Here is a 13,325-nt window from a genome sequence, read left to right as displayed (position 1 = left end):
TCAGGGAGCTGCCAGCATGGCTTCTGTCACCACATCAGAAACGCTCCACGCTCTTAAGCTGCTGAGGTTGTGCAACAAGTAAAAGCCAAGAAGCATTTTAAGAAACCAAAGTAAGCAGTGGCTGGGGCTGGGGGAGACGGGTCGAGCTTCCCTGGAACATTCCTGCAAGCTCTCAGGGGTAGTGGAGCATGACAGCTGGCTCAGGACCCCAAGGGCCAAGTTTCAACATCTGATACAAATTATGAATGAAATCATGAAACTTTGCTCTTGTGGGCGGGGCTAGTGCCAGGCCCAGTGCTCATAGCAGGGCCGGTGGAGCTGTCCTGGGCAGAGAGCACCTGTCCCACAGCTCGCCATGCTTGGCAGCGAGGGATCTGTCCCAAGCTGTGGGGATTGGGATGGCATATCTGAGACCAATGCCTGCCCTGTGCTTTGCCCAGCCTGGCAGAGCACTCTCTTGGCTGAGAGCAGACCCACCCAGCAGTCCTGAAACCTCAGGCTAGCTGCAGAGGGCATGCTCCTCTCCTCCCGGGGCTGGAAGGATGCTCAGAGAACATCCCTGATGTTTGATGGAGGTGTCTCCTCCCTCTCCATTCCTTTCTTTGAAATGGCGAGTGTGCAGAACTTCCTAACAGGCGAGGCCTGTGCGTGGGGCCCAGGAGGCAGAATGAGGCACAGCTTTCAGCCCACCCAGAGCACCTGGGACGATGCACCTTCCCCACCCACAGGCTGGCAGTCCAGTGATAGGAGGTACCCTCCGCTTCCCCCTCCAGGGCTCAAGTTTTTGGCCTGGCTGGGCCGGGGTCTACCTGGGAGCAAACTATGAAGCCAGGCTTTGAGAGCAAGAAAATCTGGCTTGTTTCTGCCCCCTGCCAGGGTCATTCTGAGCGACCTCCAACAGGAAATGGCACCAAACCATGACTGCTCTGCCCGTCCTGGGTGAACACTGCAGGAATTGGCCTTGACAACCCAGCCGCTCGTCACCTTTGGGGTCCTAGCTCTTAGGAGAGCACAGCCCCAGAGAGGCCCTAGACACTAAAGGTCAAGGTGGGGGAGAATGCATTCAGGGCAGAGGAGAAACAGAGGAAACTGGTGGGATTTACCGAAAACTGTTTATTGCTCTGTGGCTTCCGCTGGAAGCTGTTAACAAGCCTGAGACAGCCCAGGGCCAGGTGTGTATGGAGATCAGATAGATTCAACTGCCTGTCTCCTGGATCCATGGAAACCTGCTGCTCTCAGTCCTGCCCAGTCAAAGACAGGCTTTCTGGCAAATTGACTAAATCCCAACGAGGAGAACGGATGCTACTGCAGACCATTTCCTCCCCATCCCATGTCCTAGATAATAAGGAAAATGCCACGTGTACCCGCCAATAAATCTGCCCTGCTTCCTCGTGTCTGAGGAGCCAGGGGAGCCCAAGGCTCTGCAGCAAGCCAGAAACCCAGCATGGGGAGGCCCCAGTCCCTCACTCCGTTCCAGTGACCTCCCCCGTGACTCCGGCCCCAGCAGTGCCTGTGCCCAAGCTGCAGGAAGACCGAGGCAGGGGGCAGAGCCCAAAGAAGCACAGGGTTTCCAGCCTGAGCTGTTGCTGGTCCCACTGGACATGGCGGGGCCCTCACAGACTCTTCTGGAAGACCCGGTGCAGGCTCTGGGCCAGGATGTCGGTCTCCTCATAGCCCTCACAGCTCTGCTGCCAGCTTTCTGTCACCTGTTCCATCCCATAGTAGGCGCCAGCAATGGCCCCAGCCATGGTGGCAATGGTGTCTGTGTCCCCACCCAGTGAGATGGAATAGATGAGAGTCCTTTGGAGGCTATTGAAGGTAGAGGGGATCTCGGGGTCGGGCTCCATGCAGCGCAGGAAGCAGTAGATGGCGGTGGGCACAGATTCAAAGGCGGCAATGCCGTTCCCTGTGGGGACACCAGATTATGGGGATTTGACACCCCCGCTCCCCACCTGTCCCTAGGGTTCCTGCCACTTGCCACAGTCAACACTCTCAGCTACAAGCTGGGCTGTGACTAAGGTCACAGGCTCTACAGGTAGACTACCTGGGCTCAAGTCCTCCTCCCCACCCCCTGGCTGGGTGACTGGGAAAGTTCCCTAATGACCATGGTTACTGCACCTCGGGTTTGACCCCTACAGAGTGAATCCGGTTGGGAACTCGCACAGGGCTCGCGTGAGGGTGAAAGGAGACAAACAGATAGCGCACTCTGCACAGTGCCCAGAACACAGTGAACGTGCTATTAACGCACCAATGGCTGGGAGCAGCGGCTGAGAACTGCGGCCAGCTGCCACTGCTGGGGACCTTTACCTGTGAGGACGGAGGAGCTGCAGCCCCAGAGCAAGAAGGCACTAAACTCACTCAAAACCTGCCAAGGACCCTGCAGAGCTGGCTCTGCTGTCACAGCAGCCCCGGGCAAAAATGTGATGGCAGGTCTGACTCCTTGCTCCCCTCCCATCCTGAGCCCAAGCCTGTCCCTAAGTATGATGGTGTGGGTGTGGGGACTACCCACCCAGCTCAGACACCACCTCCTCTCTGGTCACCACGTCCTGCTCTAGAAGCTCTCCAATCTTCTTCAGTCGGCTGGAGTACGGATGCTCCTCCATGCCCAACCTGTGGGTCCAGGCGGGGTGGGGGGGTGGGGGGGCAAGATTGCAGGGAGGTTGGAGCAAGGCATGGGGAAGGTTGTGAGGGAGGGAGAGTGTTATGAGGGAAGGGGAGGGTTGTGAGGGAAGGGGAGGGTTGTGAGGGAGGGGGAGGGTTGTGAGGGAGGGGGAGGCTGGACATGGTCAGGCTGACACCCAGGCCCAAGTGTCCTCACAAGTGGGAGGGGGCTGGGTGTGACCCTGAGCCTTGCTTGAAGCCCAGCCCCAGCCAAAGGACTCTCCCACCCCTCCCTCGGGTCTGCAGTTACAGAAGGAAGGGCTCAGCTGTGGCAACACCAGAGGAACCCACCCCCCAGGCATGCACACTCACAAACACACCTCCAGCCGCCTCCATGCCACATACTCACTCCCTGGCATCCGAGACGGACTGGGCATCACTCTCCAGCTCTTCCATGTGGCCCAGGAGTTGCTTGAGAAAGTGCTCACTGGACGACTCCCCCTGCAAAGCCAGATGCACAGCCAGGGCCTGCAGGATGGCACCGTTGTAGCCCAGGGAGGAGGCGTGTGTCAGCTGGGCCGAGAGCCGGGCGAACTAGGGCAAGGGCAGTGGAGGCTAAGACCTGTTGTCACAGAACCCAGAGAAGAGGGGGGTTGGGGGAGAGAGGGGACAGCCCAGAAGCCCGCTGCCCAGGCTACCTTCTGCACATCCTGGACGCTGCTATAGGCCAGGGAGATGCCAGCCACCCGCATGGCGCCCCCGTTGCCATAGGAGCCCTTCCCGTTGAACTGGGCCCGAGCAGGCTCATAGACGTCACGGCACTTGGGGCTCAGGAGCTTCTTGAAGACGGTGATTACTCCAGCTCCGTAACCCCGGTCAGGGTCTTTTTTGTACTCCTGAGCAAATCTAGGAATGGAAGGGACACGGGATGAGGCTTCACAGGTGCCTGTCAGGGTTGGGAGAGAAATCCGGCTGGTTGGGAGCTGAGGAAGCCCTGGGGACTGGGGAGCCTGTAACAGCAGTGAGGACATGTCTGGCTCCCGAAGCTGCAGTGGCCCTGCTGAGGGTGGGGGTCCCAGCATGCGTGGCTTCACTGCTCTGGTCCAGGGGTGCAGTAACTCGGCCCCCCTGGTTCGCCTCACCCCAGGACCATTCCGCTCACCTGTGAGCCATGTCTACCTCGTCGAAAGCCTCCTTGGACAGCAGCGACTGCACGAGGGCCCTGGACATGGCGGTGTCATCTGTGTAGTACAAAGCTTCTGCGGGGACAGGTCGGGGGAGGGAGGGCTGCAGAGCTCAAGGGCGGCAGCTTTGGCCTCCGCTCGTTCCCTTCATGCACCACTTCCAGATGCTCAAGTCAGCCGCTCCCTCCACCCAGCTTTCTGGGCTCCAGGTCGTGGGGTTTTCAGCAATTCTTTGTTCTGAGACAGTGACCATGTCCTGCTCTTTTCTGAAGGAAATCCTTCCACCCCCTTCTGGCTGCCATCACTGCAGCCTACTCTTTTTTTTAAAAAAAATTATTTAATATATTTTTCTTGATTTCAGAGAGGGAGAGGGAGAGAAACATCAATGATGAGAGAGAATCATTGACTGGCTGCCTCCTTCCCGCCCCTCACTGGGGATCGAGCCCGCAACCCGGGCATGTGCCCTTGACCAGAATCGAACCTGGACCTTTCAGTCCACAGGCTGACACTCTATCCACTGAGTCAAACTGGCTAGGGCAGTGATACTCTTTTTCCCCCCTATTAATTTATTTTATTTCTATTTTATTTTTTATTGATTTGAGAGAGAGCAATTTGTTGTTCCACTTATTGATGCATCCACTGGTTGATTCTTGTATGTGCCCTGACCGGGGATCGAACTGCAACCTTGGTGTGTCAGACTGACACTGGGCTACCCGGCCAGGGCCTGCAGCTCTAGTCTTAATACGACCTGCTTGGGCCTCTCACATTTCCTGCACATTTCCCACCCTGCAACCCATCCTACATGTGCAGCCAGATACTTCTTCCTAATACTAGACTGTCACTTTCCTTATCTCACTCTCCTGCTCAAAATGGCTATTGGCTGCCTTCAGGATGAGGCCCAAAGTCACTGCTGTGGCATTCAAAGCCCTTCCCTCCTCACTCATCTTGTCCCACCATTCCCCTACATGTTCCCAGGATCAGTCTTGGAGCCTGGGTCAAATCCATCCCGGCTGGGACTGCTCCCCTCCCTCCTCCCACCCTCACTCCCTCCTCTGGGTGCCCAGGAGTCCTGCTCTGGCATTTTCAACACAGCACCATTGTTTATGTGGTGACTTAGCAAATAGGCCAAAAAGGGGCTAGGGCTAGGGACTTGGTTTCATTTGAAGAATTGGTTACAGCCCGGCCGGCGTGGCTCAATGGTTGAGCATCAACCTAAGAACCAGGAGGTCGAGGTTCGATTCCCAGTCAGGGCACATGCCTGGGGTTGAGGGCTCAATCCCCAGGATGGGGCGTGCAGGAGGCAGCCGATCAATGATTCTCTCATCATTAATGTTTCTCTCTCTTCCCTTCCTCTCTGAAATCAATAAAAAAATATAAAAACAAAACAAAAAAACGGTCCCTACACCTTGTCTTCACCTCATCTCTCTCCTTCCCTTTGTAGCAAATTACTCTATTTTCTCATTTTCCATTTCCTCCTAAACCCACTGGAATCTAACTTCCAGGCTTCAACCTTCTACTGAAAATGCTTTTCTAAATCCAGACTTCCCTCGCCTTCCGTCTCTGTGACCAGCATCTTCACCTTGAAATGTTCTCAGGTTTTGTTGATACCCATGCCCCCTACTTTTCCCATCAAACTGCTTCTCTAGCCCCTTTCCTTGCTGTACGGCATGTTCTCCAGGAAGAATCACCCACTGCTTGACCTCAGCCGTGATCCTGAGCTGAGAGCTGGATGAGGAGCTGACTGCACAGGGAGCGGGAGGCTGGGCCGTGGGGGCGCCTGGACTAGAAGCGAGGGGCGCCGCCGGCACAGACCGGGCTAAAGGGGGCAGATGTGCGAGGAGCGCAGCACAGACCGGGCTAAAGGGGGCAGATGTGCGAAGCCGGCACAGACCGGGCTAAAGGGGGCAGATGTGCGAGGCCGGCACAGACCGGGCTAAAGGGGGCAGATGTGCGCCGCCGGCACAGACCGGGCTAAACGGGGCAGATGTGCGAGGAGCGCAGCCCAGGAGGCAGGTGCGGCGGTGTCAGATGAAACGAGACGGGCACGCTGAGGATTGAGCTCTATCCTACGGGCAACAGAAAACCACTGCAGAGCTTCCTGCGAGGAGGCCGCCATAGGTCTCCGTTTTGGGACGAGCACTCGCCGCGGTGTGGACAGTGGATTGGGGCGCACTGGTTTCAGGCAGCTGGGTCGCGGCAGGAAACATAGAGAGGGTGTCCGTGCCGGACCAGCGCGACTCGGGGTTCCGGCGGGCGCGCCGCGGAGGACGGTGCTGCCACGCCCGAGTCGGGAGAGGTTCGGGCGAGAGGCGTGCGGACGGAGCTCGGCTTTAGCCAGGCTGAGCCCGAGGTGCCCGCGCGGGCCGTGCCAGTCCCAGGTCCGCCCTGCGGAGCCGCATCTCCCCACACGCCCTCTCCCGGCCGCGCTTCCACCGCCCCGCGTCCCTCCGGGAGCCCCGCCGCCCGAGTCCCCGAAGCGCCCGGCCCCGCCCACCTGTCCGCGCGCTGCCCGCCGAGCCGGGGTCGGGCTCCAGGCTCTGGACGTGACGCAGCACTGACGTCAGGCTGACGGTGTCCTGCGCCTCGTAGATGGCGCCCACGCAGTCCCCGAGCAGCGCGCCCGCCAGGCAACCTCGGAAGCGGGAGAGGGAGCGGGCCGCCCCAGCCCCTCCGCAGCTCGCTGCAGCCATCGCCGCCGCCGCCGCCATCCGCACGGGCCCGCCACCACTTCCGGTGCGGCCCGCGCGCGCGCGCGCCTCCCCGCCCTTCCCCCCACCCCGGCTGCTTCGCGCCCCAGCCCCACAGCGCCCCCTCGTGGCCCTGAGTCGCGGTGCCTCTTGAGACCCACAGCGCCACCCAGCGGCCCGGAGGTGCAGCTCCGCGTGCGTGGGACCAGGTTAGGTCCTGCAACGCTGGTTGGAGCCCACCAGGCCTCTGCTTTTAGGCCTCGTTCTCCCCATCTGTAAACGGTGTCACGCCGGGCGGGACGGCCACTAAAGAGTCCAGGAGGGGACTATCGGACCGCGGTAGCCCTGCCCTTCAGGCCACTGCCACCCGGGTCCTCCCTTTATGAAGCTTCTTTCTTTGCCCCGTCACCGCAGCTCTCCAACGACGGCAGCCCCAGTTCTTGGTCCCCGACTCCCACTGTGATCATAGCCTTCTCTGGGCCTTCCCTAGGCAACAAGAGGGCAGCTAAGGGTCCTGCTGGGGTTGGGCTGGTTCGAAATCATTGGAGCCACTGGAGCCCAGGGGGTGCTGGCCTACCCCTGAGAGGGGTCCCTAAAGAGGGAGAAGGAATAGGATTTGGAACATGGAGCTTGGGGGATGATGGTCCCCGTTTATGCCTCTCCATTCACAGGAGGGCCAAGAACCTTCTCACTTTCCGCTGGCTGCATGCAGGGGTAGCAGAAAACCTTCTAGAAGACTGAGAAACCCAACATTTATTAGATTCATTCTCTCCACCCCCTTCCTCTTCCATTTCCCTCCTAACCTCCCCCTCCCTCCTCAGCCTCCAAGGCTAGGCTAGCTGCAGCTGGCAGCTTTTGAGTGGACTCAGGATACGGTTTGTGGTGCGGTTGAAGGTGTCCACCTCGGGCACAAACTTCTCGGCTGGCACCGTCAGCTTCCGGCGAGTGTCCATGCACTTGGTGTCCAACAGCATGGAGTTGGCCTTGCAGGCGATGTCAGCCTGCAGCCGGGCCAGGTGCTTGTACAGGGCATCCAGAGCATCCCTGGGGAGGAGGCATTAACAACCCACCACCCCTGCATGAGGCAGAAGGTGAAGGAAGCCAGCGGGGAAGCCAGCAGGCAGCAAGAGGCCCCATGGGTGAGAGGTGTCTCCCTGCCCCTCTGGTCCACTCCCCAAACCTACTGTGCTTGTGCCAACTTCTGCCTCAGGGCAGCAATGGTTGCCTCTAACTGGTGAACCTCGTCGGTGAGGCCATACTGTGCCTGGAAGAAGAGGTGAGGATTGGGAATCAGCCATACTAGCCTTTAGCCCATGGGCCTGGGCACCCCTGCTACACCAGGAATATGTGCTGGGGAGTGAGTGATCCTGAGGAGACTTTAGCGGGAGGGGAGGGGGCAGTGCCCCACTGGGGTACCCTCCCACCTGGTCCCGGCAGAGTTCCACATTGGGCCTGTAGGTTCTGGACTCAAGCCGAGTATGGCATAGCTTCAGATTCAGGAACTTCCTGTGCAGATCTTCCTCCAGGTGCCGCATGTCCTCCTGCAGGTCAGCGATCTCCTGCAAGGTCTACAGGGGACAGAGTGAGTGGTCTCCAGTTGCTAGACCCACCACGGTGCACCCAGGAAGTCCAAGCCCAGGAGACTAATGAGAAGGCTCACATTCTTCTCTTGCCACTTGAGCTCACTGTATAATTTCTCCATCTCCCGCAGCCGCTTTCTGAAGGCAAATTCCGTTGCCACCCTCTGGGCTTCAAGTTCATTGTTGGTCTGAAGGACAAGATGTGGGCCGGGCAAGACAGGGTATAAGTTCATGACCATCTTAAGGATGTTCCTCAAGTGAAGGGTTGGGATGCCAATGGCCAACAGGGAACAAAAGCTAAAGGCTTGCCCCAGCCGGTTTGGCTCAGTGGATAGAGCATCGGCCTGCGGACTAACGGGTCTTGAGTTCAATTCCGGTCAAGGGCACATGCCCGGGTTGTGGGCTCGATCCCCAGTAGGGGGCATGCAGGAGGCAGCCAATCAATGATTCTCTCTCATCATTAATGTTTCTATCTCTCTCTCCCTCTCCCTTCCTCTCTGAAATTAATTAATTATATATATATATACATATATATATATATATATATATATATATATTTTTTTTTTTTTTTTTAAAGCTAAAGACTTGAGTGCCTACTTGGGCCATCCATTAGCCATGGAAGAGCAGGGTCAGGGGGGTGGTCAGTTACCTCAGCAATAGTGAGGGCGATGGCCTCCCTCAGGTCTGTGGCTGCTTTCATCTCAGCCTCTGCCCGGTTCTTGTTGAACCGACTAAATTCATCCCACTCTTGAAGTGATGAGGAGCTGCAGGTGGCAGGAGATACAGGGGTCATAAGAGTAGGGCCACTGTGGGGTGAGGGGAGGAGAGACTGAAACACTTCTTACCCATCGGGGACACGCGCGGGATTAATCTTCAGAGAGATGTTTGGGGACTTGAGGTTGAGAGAGAGGCAACCTCTGTCAATGTCCAATGTCTCCATTTTGCCCCGATGGTCAGAGTTGAGCTGCTGTCGGATATCCTGCAGGAGGCTGGGGCAGGAACAGACTAGCTCAAGCTCCATCCCTCCGTGGCCCCAAGGACTTAGCACCCATTGTGCTCCAGGGCCCCCGAGGGATGGGAGGCTGGAGTGACAATGGAGCTGCTGCCTGCAGCTGAGACAAAGCCCAGCATAGTTGGATAAGCTCCTCACAGACAAAATTATGACCCTCACGTGCTCACACACAACCACAAGGGCACACGCATTAGTTACACTCACAAAGGCTCACACATACACACAATAGGGTACTCAGTCAGGGGTGGTGGTAAATGGGCTCCATCTCCCATGCTTCCCATCAATCGACAATGGCTCCCTAGAGCAGTCTTCTGGGACCGTGTGGAGGCAGAGGAAAAAGTGGTATCATCGGTTAGTGGTGTTGGCCATGGGCACAGCAGGGACCGAAGGCAGCCGGAGAGCCAGCTGCCGGTCATCCACAGTACAAATATTCTACTTAGGACACACAGCCTTCAAGTGCAGGTGAGCTTGAGAATGACGCCTCTCCCTTACCAGAGCTTCTCAAACGTCTGGCTGATCTTCTGTTGCAAGGCCTTCTTGGTGGCATCAATGACTTCCACCTCTTTGTGCAGCTCTTCCTCCACAGGGTCCCTCACCACGTCAACGTCCCGCCGGCTATCCCGCAGGGTCAGGCACTGGATTGCCACATCCAGGGGCAGGTTCTTGGCCTGCAGGTTTTTCTCTGCTGACTCTTTCATCTGGAACAGAGAAGGCACAGGAGGCTGCTGGGCCATTCCCCGAGAAGCACGCTCACTCCCACATTAATAGAGGGGCCAATGAGTGACTCAGGTAGACAGGTCACTCCATACCCCATGAAGGGTTCCCTGACCTCCAAGTAGGGAGGGAGGGGAGGTCCTTGCGGCAGGGTCTCCTGGCACCCTGCCCTAGCTCCCTGCCTGTGTCAGGGCGTCGATCTCTGCATCTAAATCTGTCAGACACTTGTCCAGCATCTCCTTCCATCGGTTGACTGTATCAACTCTCTCTTCTAGTCGAGTCCTATTGTCGTGTTCATCCCAAATGGTCTGGAAGAGACAGAGTCAGATAAAGAGGGTGTTTGGGGACAGGGGCTATCCCTTTGCCCACCTGAGCTCCCGCTCCCAACCTGGTTGTTGGTCTCATTGCGGAGGATCCGGGCCTCCTGGCGGATCTGGTGTGAGGCATTTCGCTGCCGCTCAGCGTTGGTGGACAGCAGGTAGCTGTTGGTATGCCAGTCCTGCAACTGGAAGCGTTGGCTGGGCTTGACGCTCAGCATGGCCATGGTGCTGAGCCCCTAGGCCTGTTCCAAGACACCCACCTCTGCTGGAGAGGACAAGCAAGGCTGCGGGAGACAAGACGGTTCAGTCAGTCCTCTCCTAGATCAAAAGCTCCCTCCAAGGGACTCTTTCTGCCTCCCCACGTGGGAGTCTGTACTTGTTCTTCAATAAATTTCCACCTTTGCTATAAAATAAAAAAACTCCCCCCAAAGGACCTGCTCCTGTCCATTTTGCTCCCAAACCCTTGCTGCAGAAAGCCTGCTTGGGAGCAGCTCTCGATTTGCTCAGCTTTGAGGTATTAACTAAGTTTTCTCCCACCCATCCATCCACAGACACACACTCCTGGACCCTGCAGGTCCTGGAGGGTGTGTGTGCTGCCAAGTGCTTAGTGGGGCTGGTGGGTGGGTGGGGTTTAGCAGGAATAATAGTCCTTAATCCAGTTTCCACCCCTACTTCCGGCAATCAAGTCCCGTGGCGCTTTCTTTTCTTCCCCCGCCCCAGCTGTGCTCAGGCCCTGCACGGGTTCTAAGAAAACGAGCCCTGTTCACCATCCAGAGAGGGAGGGCTAGTTTTGCAAGGGATGTGGGCTGGCACAGGGGAGTTGTTGTTGTTGTTTTTTGGAGTGGGTATGCGCTGGTCCCCTCCCCACCTGATCATCATACTCCCTCCCTCAGCCCCTGTTGGAGGAGGAGCAGCCGGGCTCTGTCTAGCTCCCAGGCGCACCCCACCACTCCCTTCCCCAGGATAATCCTTTTGGGTTTAAATTAATACCCCCGGCGGCCGCAGAGAAAGAAGGAGGAGGGAGAAAGGGAGGAAGCTTGAGCCTGGGTGAGAGTCCTCAGAGTGCCCCAGCTCCCCTAGCCTCTCACCTCCTTCCCAGCTCAGACTTCCGCCAGCTCCTCTGTTGCGCACCCCGGTTGCTAGGCACCCGCCTGTCAGCGCGCTGGTAACCGCCACTCTCTTGTTTATCTTGGCAACCGCCGCGGGGCTGGGGCGAAGGGGCCCAAGGCGGCTGGCGGGCTGCGGCTGTAGGAGCGGGCGCAAGGAGCAGGGCAGCAGGATATGGCGTTCATTTCCTTTACAAGTTAAACGTTTTAATTTTGATCAAAGTTATGCATCGACATGATAAGACATACGTACATCTCCCGCTCAGGCGCATTCCCCAGTAGCCATCCTTCCAGAAATGTAAATATATTTGACTTTATTTACACGCATTCCTTTGGTCCTGTCTTGTCCAACATTTTCATTCATCTGCCTGACGGCATGCAGCGGTTCTCAACCTGTGGGTCGCGACCCCTGAAAAATACATCCTGCATATCAGATATTTACATTACGATTCATAACAGTAGCAAAATTACAGTTATGAAGTAGCAACGAAAATAATTTTTGGTTGGGGGATCACCACAACATGAGGAACTGTGTTAAAGGGTAGAGGGAGTGGTAATCGTATTTGGAGAGGGCACATGCCTGGAATATTAGAAGCAATGTTCAAAATCCGATCATTTAAAAAAGAGAAGGAAAATAATTCAACCGTGCCAGTATTGTTCTAGGGCTTGGGAAATGTTAACGTTTAATGTTCATAACTATTACATGAGGTAAGCGTTATCTCCATTTCCACAGGTGTCTGAAAAGACTGGCCTTGCTAAAAGGCAGGGATGTCAGCGCGGTGAGTCTGGTTCCCAGGTCCATGTCCTCTGCGTTACGACTCCACACTGCCTCTAGTGGTGGCGCGGGAAATCGAGAGGAAGGCCGGGATGAGATTTCCATCCTTGGTCCTCCTCTGGGGGCTGTGCAGAACAGCCTTAGGAAAGGCGTGCTGTTACCTTGTCCGTCTTACAGGCAGGAAAATTGAGGCATAGAGAAGTGAGGAACGTTCCCAAGGTCACATAGCTAAGTGGAGAGTCTGTCTCAGAGGCCAAGTTCAGGTTTGATGGATGAGGGAAAGAGAGGAGTCCAAGAAGAGTCCTCAGTTTTAAGACCTCAGTGATTGGTGGGATTGTGTTAGCCTTCCGCAAAAGGAGGAGGGCTTGGTCGCCAAGGGGAGGAGAAAGCTGGCTTTTGGGAAGTTTGAGATGCTTGTGGTAAATCCAGGTGCTGTCCAGAAATGCGAGTCTGCAGAAAGACGAAGGCTAGAACATTTTCCAAACCTCTTTCACCACAGAATATTTTCTCCCCCATAGGATATTTTATAAATTCTAATATATGGCTCATAAACCAGACATACATGGGAATTTGTGATATAGCTTTTTAACTAGGATTAAAGACAAGAAAGAAAAAACAACCTACCATCTCGGAGATTATTTGCTGGAAGAAATGATCAAATTTTGGCTTATATGGTTTGAAACATAACAGAAAGAAGGAAACAACTATGGCAGAACGGTGATGGCTTTGGTGTATGTCTCTGACTGGTGATGCCCTTGGTGTTCATGACTCACGAGGTTCCACACATCCTGGCCAAGGGAAGAAGATATTAGCAGAAAAGTTCAGGCGGCTGATGAATTGGAGCAAGAGAAACAGAGTGATACAAATGAGTAAAGCTGTGTTCTATTATTTTGCAAGAAACTATTATTGTAATGTTTGCTGCTGTCCAGAAGGTTAGAACATGTATAATATGCAAACACGCTGCTGAAGAAGTTTAGATCTCGGCATATACCTGGCCGCACTCCAGTGCATTCACTAGGAAGGTGGATTTTGCTATGGTGGATTAGGATGAAACCCCCGAGGCCCTTCAGACACTCCAGTTGATATCAGTTTCAAGTTTCCACTATTTTTCTGCTAAAATGAAATTTAGAAAAGATGACATCTACCATTTGGAAGAAAGGGGTCTCATAGCTGGGCAAATGGCCAAATTGGTAGCTGAGAACAGAGGGAAGGAAGGTCAACATTAGAATTAGACAACCTACAAATTATCCCAATCCCTTCCAGTTGGGGATTTTTTGGTTCTTATTGGTGGACCTGTGTATTTATTGAACTGGAATGGGAAATTTATTTTTAACAATTTGTGGGCA

The 13,325-nt window shown here is 55.5% G+C and overlaps 2 protein-coding genes across 2 annotated transcripts; both read right to left on the bottom strand.

Moving 5' to 3' along the window:
* Positions 1 to 1,093: 1,093 nt before the first annotated feature.
* On the bottom strand, positions 1,094 to 6,533 carry ADPRS (ADP-ribosylserine hydrolase). The gene is made up of 6 exons (XM_036351169.1): positions 6,280 to 6,533; positions 3,764 to 3,860; positions 3,300 to 3,507; positions 3,011 to 3,195; positions 2,510 to 2,610; positions 1,094 to 1,906 (listed from the first exon to the last, which is right to left on the bottom strand). Exons 1-6 carry the CDS (start codon positions 6,491 to 6,493, stop codon positions 1,614 to 1,616), a joined length of 1,098 nt encoding a protein of 365 aa, XP_036207062.1. The 5' UTR covers positions 6,494 to 6,533; the 3' UTR covers positions 1,094 to 1,613.
* A 77-nt stretch (positions 6,534 to 6,610) lies between these two features.
* TEKT2 (tektin 2) lies at positions 6,611 to 11,447 on the bottom strand. The gene is made up of 9 exons (XM_036352550.1): positions 11,187 to 11,447; positions 10,167 to 10,382; positions 9,557 to 10,086; positions 8,898 to 9,041; positions 8,702 to 8,816; positions 8,133 to 8,240; positions 7,897 to 8,040; positions 7,657 to 7,736; positions 6,611 to 7,516 (listed from the first exon to the last, which is right to left on the bottom strand). Exons 3-9 carry the CDS (start codon positions 9,796 to 9,798, stop codon positions 7,303 to 7,305), a joined length of 1,047 nt encoding a protein of 348 aa, XP_036208443.1. The 5' UTR covers positions 9,799 to 10,086; positions 10,167 to 10,382; positions 11,187 to 11,447; the 3' UTR covers positions 6,611 to 7,302.
* Positions 11,448 to 13,325: the final 1,878 nt, after the last annotated feature.

The sequence above is a fragment of the Myotis myotis genome, unplaced genomic scaffold, assembly GCF_014108235.1.
Source record: "Myotis myotis isolate mMyoMyo1 unplaced genomic scaffold, mMyoMyo1.p scaffold_m19_p_2, whole genome shotgun sequence".
Classification (NCBI taxonomy): Eukaryota; Metazoa; Chordata; class Mammalia; order Chiroptera; family Vespertilionidae; genus Myotis; species Myotis myotis.
The sequence above is the reverse complement of the archived record's forward strand: the minus strand, read 5'-3'. Positions and strand labels throughout refer to the sequence as shown.

What these genes read in the sequence shown, in the direction of transcription:
- TEKT2 (XM_036352550.1), bottom strand. Translation starts at nt 9,798, where the DNA reads ATGGCCCAGCAGCCTCCTGTGCCTTCTCTGTTCCAGATGAAAGAGTCA. An exon ending in CCCGCGCGTGTCCCCGATGG is followed by an intron (nt 8,817 to 8,897) that starts GTAAGAAGTGTT and finishes TGCCACCTGCAG; the next exon opens with CTCCTCATCACTTCAAGAGT. An exon ending in TGGAACTCTGCCGGGACCAG is followed by an intron (nt 7,737 to 7,896) that starts GTGGGAGGGTAC and finishes CTCTTCTTCCAG; the next exon opens with GCACAGTATGGCCTCACCGA.
- ADPRS (XM_036351169.1), bottom strand. Translation starts at nt 6,493, where the DNA reads ATGGCGGCGGCGGCGGCGATGGCTGCAGCGAGCTGCGGAGGGGCTGGG. An exon ending in GAGGTAGACATGGCTCACAG is followed by an intron (nt 3,508 to 3,763) that starts GTGAGCGGAATG and finishes TTCCATTCCTAG; the next exon opens with ATTTGCTCAGGAGTACAAAA. An exon ending in TCCGTCTCGGATGCCAGGGA is followed by an intron (nt 2,611 to 3,010) that starts GTGAGTATGTGG and finishes CTGGACCCACAG; the next exon opens with GTTGGGCATGGAGGAGCATC.